General features: G+C 33.3%; 1 protein-coding gene across 3 annotated transcripts in view; it reads left to right on the plus strand.

Moving 5' to 3' along the window:
• MSH3 (mutS homolog 3) overlaps positions 1-8,284 on the plus strand; it is a 125,231-nt gene that overhangs the window by 14,371 nt on the left and 102,576 nt on the right. For all 3 annotated transcript variants that reach the window (XM_006913187.3, XM_025047666.1, XM_025047667.1), the window contains one exon: positions 624-790. In XM_006913187.3, coding sequence (XP_006913249.1) covers positions 624-790 — 167 coding nt within the window. The remainder of the gene's footprint in view (positions 1-623; positions 791-8,284) is intronic.

Consider the following 8,284-nt stretch of genomic DNA (forward strand, 5'->3'; position numbering starts at 1 on the left):
TCTTTGATATTATTGTCTTGGGGTGATAGAGGGTGGCTTTTAGTAATTACAGTTATTTCCCTGGATAGACTGTCTGCCTTTGGTTCATTCAGAGTTTGTTATATTTATTTTTGCAAAAATTATACTTCTTATTTATTAACTTAATGTAATGAAATGGTAATTTACTACTATTACGGCTAGGTTACTAGGAATATATCACTTATTTTAGTGATGACAACTGCTATTTGTGCAGTTCTGTATAGTTTACAAAGCATTCATGTTTGTTTTCTGATTTAACCATTTTAATAACCCTATGAGGGAAGTAGGCTGATTTATTCCCACTTAGAGAAGTGGAAACTGAAGGTTTGGTGACTTGTCACAGTCACTCCATCAGACCTGTTAGATCCAGGGCTTGGACTCAGTATCCCTCGAAAATCCTATCTAGCATAGTTAAGATTTTGGTGAATCTGACTTCTTATTAAGAGTTTTGGAAAGCAGACAGGTTTTCAAACCTTAGAAATGGAGTACATACTGAATGTATCATCTTTGCTGTTCTTTGCTATTTCCATGTTTATCTATGTTGTGTCATAGTTATAACTGGGAAAGAATATTTTCTGTGACATTATATTTTTGTTTGTTTTCAGGGAGTGCAGCCTGCCACAGGTGAGGTTGTTTTTGATAGTTTCCAGGACTCTGCTTCCCGTTCAGAACTAGAAACTCGGATATTGAGCTTGCAGCCGGTGGAGCTGCTGCTTCCATCACACTTGTCAGAGCAAACAGAGATGCTCATCCATAGAGCCACAGCTGTTAGGTAAGTTGGCACATCACTGGAGAATAATGTTAATTCTGAAACTTAAATTTAATTCCCAAACTGATACTTGTTAAAGTTGTTAAAAATTTTTTACTTATGAAAATATTTCAACGGTAAGTAATAGTGGAAATTTCAAAAAAGAAAAACAGAACTATGCATACTATCACCTTAATGTGGGATTTAGAAGTTGATCTTTTTAAAGGGGTTTAGTGATATTATTTGCTAATTAATCTTCAGTTTCTGGAGATAATTTAGAGTTCATTTCTTAGAAAGTTTATATAATTTTGAAAATGCTTTCTCTGTGCTATAAGTTTCAATTTGTGGCTATGTTCATGAGTTTTATTTATTAGATCCAAGGTCACACGTGTTATTTATTAGGCAGTGTGCTAGGCACTATGGCATTTGGAGGAAGAACATGTGGCTGTGGTCTATGTCTGGCAGAGTTTATAATCCAACAGGAGAGGCGGATGGCTACATACCTACCTGGATTCAGAGAGCATGATGCATTAGGTGACGAGCATGAAGGTGCCTCGTTGGGAAGATTGTATACCACCACCGGGAGGAGTGTAGTGGGAGAAGAGACTAGGGCTCTAGTGAAAAAGACTTTATATATTGAGGAATTTGGGCTTTAGACTACACTGGAGAGCCCCATAAAGCTTTTCATTTAGTAGGTTGACAAATCAGTTAGAAAATCAAACTAATTGATTAAGTGAAGTTCTGTGTTTTTTAGTTCTGAGAGTTAAGAATGTTCCTTTTTCATTTGACTCGAACGTCTTTCAAAGAAGTTTTTATAATATATTTTTCTTGATTATAATGCTAGTCTATGTTTATTTCAGAAAATTTGGGAGTTACCAAAAAAAAGATAAAAATAAGTCAAATCCTATAACCCAGAGATAATTACTGTTAAATATTTTGGTATATTATTTTCATGTATGTATATTACGGTTTTTTTGTTTATGAACTTGATTCATGTTACAAAATTAGTTTTATATCTTGTTTTTTTTTTAATTTAAAATTTTCCGTATTTTTTTTTTTTTTTTACTTTATTATGGAAAATTTCAAACATATACAAAATTACACAGAATAGTGTAGTGAACCCCCGTGAATCTATCAGCTAGCTGCAACATTTCTCAACTGAGCCAATCTCATTTCATCCATACCCCTATTCTCTCTTTCCTTGGAGTATTTAATTGAAACAAATTCTGGAGAACATCATTTTATCTGCTAACATTTCTGTAGGTACTCATGAAAACCAAATGACAGTCATCTGAATGGATCATAATTTATTCATTCCCCTTTTGTTATGTTGCATTCATTTTTTTCAGTATTATAAATATTGCTGTGACGAATGTCCAAGCATAGATATATTTGTGTATGTTTCTGATTATTTCTTTAAGTTACAGTCCCAAAAGTGGAATTACTGGGTCAGAGGGTATTAAATATTTTGATATAGTAATATCAAATTATACTTCTACAACTATAGTATAGAAGAGTTGTTTGAACCCTTGCTAACATTAGGGGCGATGATTTAAATAATCTCTGCCAATTGGATAGATGAAAAATTCTGCAACAAGTTCCCTTATTTTGTTTTTAATCCTTTTCTGACGGTGAGTTCAAACTTGAATAATTAAAAATTATGCAGTAGACTATTAAGGGGTAATATCAAGTTTTTAGCTCTCTCAAAGAGCTAAAAGTTAAAATCTCAAAAATTTTTAGTCTTCTAGAACTTAATTTCTGGTATTTCAGATCTTTGGTTTTGTTCATTTTTCTTTATAACTGAGGGGTTATTTGCTTAACTCAAATATACACTTGACCCTTGAACAACTCAGGGATTAGGGGCACTGACACCCATCCCCTGGCAGTCGAACATCTGTGCTATAACTTGGCTCTCCCGGAATTTAACCACAATAGGTTAAGTTTTTGTATCTGTGGGGAATTGGTTCCAGGACCCCCCGCGGTTACCAAAATCCATGGATGCTCATGTCTCTTATATAAAATTGTGTAGAATAATGCATACAGTCAGCCTTCCTCATCCTCAGATTCCCAACCTTGGATTAAAAATATTGCTTTCAGTCCTGTTTTGGTTGAATCCATTTGTGTGAAATCTGTAGATATAGAAGCCAACTGTATTTATTGAAAAAAATCTCATGTATAAGGGGACTTGTGCAGTTCAAACCCATGTTCAAGGGTCAAGTGTAATTAAAAGATTAAAGTTGATTAGTGAATCAACACTTTCATTACTGACCTGCTTATTTTTATAAAACAAGGCAAAAATTCAATGCAATCTCAAAACATTCCACAAAGATATCTCCAAAACTGAATTATTTGGCAGCATTGACTGGTGATATTCCTATATGTTTATTTATCAAATGAGATTTAAAAGCCATTTAGCATACCAAAGATAGTTCGGGTGTCATATGTGGGTTTTACAAATTCTATGGATGCCTTTGTCTTGTTCTAATGTGCATTTTTTTGATTATCATTGACAGTTTTAATTTTTCTTGTTTACTGACCACATGTAATTTTTATTTTATTTGCAAATTGGACTCAGCAAAGTCAAAATTTAATCCACATTTCTGTGGAATGTCTAAAGCTAGTCAATATCTATGGGCAGAATGGAGTAGTGGAGATTCAGAAGTCAAGTGGTCAAGTAGTGTGGCTCCTGTGACACAGAGTTTGGGTTGGAGAATTGGCTCTTTCCAATGTGTGACTTTGGATAAATTACTCAACTGTGTTGTCCTTTAATTTCCTTATCTTTAAAATAGGAATAATAAGAATGTCTACTTCATAGGATTGTTGTGAGGATTAAATACATTAATATAGGTGAAGTGCTTGAAACAGTGCCTAGCGTAGAAAGTTCTCTATAGCGGAATTCTTCTTCCTATCAGTCATTCTCTTTTAATACCGCCTCTCTCCTATTCCTTTCTGGAAATCCTATCAAAAGTATGTTGGACCTTCTTATTCTATTCTCTGTGCAAAGCCCTTTACAGTGTCATCTCCCACCTACAGCTGTTTGTCATATTGTTTTTGACCCTTGGGGATTTCCTTGTTTATTTTTGTTGTTGTTGTTGTTGTTTTTGACTCTTAAACGTTTTTGATTATATTTTAATTCACTATTTGTATGTGCTTTCAGTAGACCGAACCAATTAAGCCCTCCATGCTTATGGTAGCATTCCATTATTTTTACACTTAGAAAGATCTCTCTCCATTCTGAAAATACTTCAGTAATCATCTATATTTTGTTTTAGTCAATTTGTTTTTCTTTTAAAATTTAATTTTTAGCATTCAACTTTTAATTTACTTTGTATTACTTTGCTTGATTATGAGATGTGTGGTCCTACCTTAATTTACCCCTAAATGCTAGTGGGTCCATTTTAGCATCCATAAAGCTTAGCCTTTATCAACCTGAGATACAAATTCCAGCCTTATTAAAAAAGAAAAGGAAAAAAAAAATCAGCAACAGAAATAGAGAATGCATTTAATTAGGCATGAACAGCGTAGCTTGCCAAAATTCTGTTCCCTATTTACTACCAGTAAACAATATAGCATTGGATTTTCAAGGAGAAAAGTTTTGTTTTTGATGTTATCTTCTTGTCTGTTTTAAACAGAGTCTTGTGTCTTAGACTTGGAATCCCTTCTTTTTCTTCTGCTGTAAACCTGAAGGTAAAAGCAGCAGTTTTTGTCAATTATTGGTTGCTATTTTATTAATATTGAAGGATTAATAAAGCTATGTGAAAAAAAGCAGAAGAACGGCTTGGAGAAAGAATATGCATTTTAAAGTACATCACTTTTTTTTATTGTTGTTATTGTTAGCTTTGACCACAAGGGGTCTCTAAAGGATTTTATATATTCTGTGGATTACAATTTAAAGACTACTGAAACCTCACATTTACATTTATTTCTCAAGGTATAGACTTATTTACATTGTATCTAAGGTAATTTATAATAACTGTTATTCAAAGATGGTACTAAAGTTTTTATTTCTAAATAATGAGAAACTATCAATTTTTCTTAATTATCTTTTTTTATTTAAATGTGCTTATAAGATTTCAGTTTGAATCTTAGGAAATTAGTCTTATTATCTTGATTGTTACCTTTCCCTTTTGTCTTGAGAATATATAGAGAGAAACATTGCAGAAAAAAATGTGGCCCAGTCTCTCACACATGCTAGCAAAGTTCCCTTTGAAAAGATCAACTTCTAAAGTCCTACATTAAGGTGATATTATGTGTAATTCTACTTTTTTTAAAAAAAATTTCTATTGCTACTTTTGAAATATATTTTATTTATTTATTTATTATTTTTTTAGGCGAGGCAACCCTTGGTTGACCTCACAGATTGCAAGAACCTTGTCAGTTTACAATCCCTTATTTTTTATTCTTTACACCTACAGCACCTGGTCTTCCTAGGTGGTCTCCCATCCAAGTACTAACCAGGCCCGACCCTGCTTAGACAGGACCGGGCTTGTTCAGGGTAGCATGGCCGTAGCTGAAATATTTTTATAAGTAAAAACTTTTTAACAACTTTAATAAGTACTAGTTTGGGAATTAAGTCTAAGTTTCAGAATGTTGTCATGATCACGAAGTCATACTACCTTCTCATGAAGCGTCTCCTTCCTTGCTTATAAAAAAAGTTAAGTATTAAAGTTAAAAATCAAAAGTACTTAAAGGAAACTCAATACCAAGTGAATTCAGAGGGCCCAGAGAAGGGCATAAATCATGAGCAGAGTCCTAAGTGGAAAAAGGAATGACCCGGGAGCCAGAGTTGGTTCATAAGTGGGTTATATAGGTAGAGCCAAGTTGTACCTAGTTTACTTACCTGATGGAAGTCTAAGTGGTTCACAAATAAATATTTTTTACTTTTATAGTTAAATATTTACTTAAAGTATACTAAAAACATGCAATTACTGAATCAAACCTGTGATTTCATCAATTTGGATGGCATGGAAAGAACCTTAAGTTGTTATTTGAGTTAAAAAATGTGGGTTGATTTAATAAAAACTATTGGGTTGTAGTAGCAATATGCTTGTTAATGTGGCAGTTTTTTTGAAGGTGGAAGAGGAGTGACCTAAGGGAGATGTGTTGGAGCACATTGTAAGTGCACAACACGTCGTATTTATCTTCTTGTCATTTTGATTTTGTATGTGTGTTCGAAATAAATCCAACATAAATGGGACCATTGCTTGAAAAAAAAAAAAAAATCTAAACTTGTTTTCAAGAAATACACGATGAATTTGAGGCCTAGAAATGGCTCCTAAACTCCCTGAGGATGGTTTGCTTTACATTTTTCATAATAGCTCACCTTTCTAATTAAGGAATTTTATTCTTCAAGTTTATTAATTTTGATAGCTAGCAGTAAATTTTAATTGATTATTCTTTTCTTATCCCTAAAATATGTCTGTATTGATGTTTCCAGTAGGTTCTCAACTTATTGACATATCCTCTGAGTTGCATATTATCATACGTTCATTTATTCTTAAAAAAATTTATTGGGAGCTTGCTCTGTGCCAAGTTCATTACTAGATGGTGAAGATATAAAAATGAACAAGATTGCTACCTTCCAGATTCTTACATTCTAAGGGGTAGTCGTCATGGAAGTAAACAGTTGCGAGGAAAGTGCTGATTGTTAGGGTCTTATAGAGTGACTGGTACCATTGGAACATCAACCTTTGCCTGAAGGAATTAGGTGAGGCTTCCCAGAGGAGTATGCCAGAATTGAGACTTGAAGAATGACAGGAGGGCAGAGGGAGGTGTGAAGAGTATGGTCTTCTTAGAGAGCAGAAACTCATTTGGTTGGCTGCCCTGCCAGGGTGAGCATAGCAGCCTGAGGCAGGGCAGTCGAGGGTTTGGAAAAGTAATTGAAAGCGAAGTGAAAAGAATTAAGGATGAAACAGTAGAGACAAAGCAATATTAAGGAAGGGTTGGATAAAAAGTTTCCTGTGAAAAAGACTGAGAAGAGATGACTGGTGGTAGAAACTGTGTCATAATGATCTTTTGTGTCCCCAGCAGCTATCATAGTAGCTCACATATAGTAGGTACTTAATAAATGCTTGATGAATGAATGATTAAACAAGTGACTTTTGGAATAAGGAGAATAATGGTTATTTCCTACACTTGTTTTTCTTAGGAAAATGATTTGGGTTTTATAAATATAGAGAGATTGTTGTAGTAGCTGGAAATTTCTACATATAACTTATAATAAATGTATATTTAAATGGTATGGATATAGCCAACTCATTGACTTCTTTTGGAAAGACCATATTAATTCCCTCTTTCCCCTCATTGTTTTTATTCTTCAAAAACTAAAAAAAGTCACTTTAAATTAGTTGTTTAAGGATCCTAACATTTCTATGGACATTATTCTATGGTAAATATTAATGGAATCTACAAAGTTGAGTTATCCTGGACAAAGACTTAAGTAACTATTTTAAAGATTGATATTGATGATGACAAGATCTCAGCCTTATCTCTGGCACTTGAAACCTTTTCTGGTATGGTGTTCATAGGAAATCTTCTTTTTTTTCCTTTCTTTCTATTCTGTCTTTCTCATCATCATCCTCATTCCTTGTTTCTAGAGTAGATGGTAAACATAAAGTTGACTCCTATGTCATTCTGTTTCATAATTTTTATTATGTAATAGTTTCGCTTCGCAATTTGAAAATTTAGAATTAAAAAGTGATTGTGATAGTAGCGATATAAGTAGCAGATATAAATCTCATACACAGTAGGAAAATGTCTTTAGAAAATCATATAAAGAAAAAGTCATCTTAATAATAAAAATTCGTTTTATATTGAGTACCTTTAAAAAAATATGTTAATTCCTTCTGTGCTAGAAATGCCATTGTATTTTCAGTAGTTTTCTTGGAACCAATAGTTTTTAATATATCTAGTTAGCACTTTTAATAGGCGTGCTTAACACATATATATGAAAATCCAGATTTTTAAACATGATAATAGGTGATAGTTGTTCTGTAAGAGATGTTTGCTATGGGGTTTATCTAAGTAAGGAACCTCTTCATGCATTTCCTTTAGTGTAACTCTGCAGGAGCATCTCTTCTTGAACAGCATAAATGGGGTGTACATATTATGGGTTTATTAATAGTAGTTGAATAGGAAGAAATAGCATTTGAGGAGTCTAGAAGAGTGACCTTACTGATTATTACAGATTACTCCCAAGGCAGGGCCAGACTACTCGAAGAAGAGAAAGTTTGGAAGCAGTCGTGTAAGATGTGCAGAATTGTTTTACTACTAATACTTTTGTAAATAAATACACCTGTACATTTGGGGTTGAAGATTTAATTGCTTAAAATCTCTTAATTAACTAAAATATTTTATCCCAAAGTTATAAAATCTCTGAGGCAAAGCCTGCTAGATCCCAAGCCCTATTTGATGCCAGTAAGTCCACCTTCTGCTATCATTAGGATATAAACTAATGGCAAAATAAAATATAAGAATCTCTTCAATTGAACTCTTAATGCAGGTAGCCTCTGTCCTTAG

This window comes from Pteropus alecto, unplaced genomic scaffold (genome assembly GCF_000325575.1).
Source record: "Pteropus alecto unplaced genomic scaffold, ASM32557v1 scaffold20, whole genome shotgun sequence".
In the NCBI taxonomy this organism is placed as follows: Eukaryota; Metazoa; Chordata; class Mammalia; order Chiroptera; family Pteropodidae; genus Pteropus; species Pteropus alecto.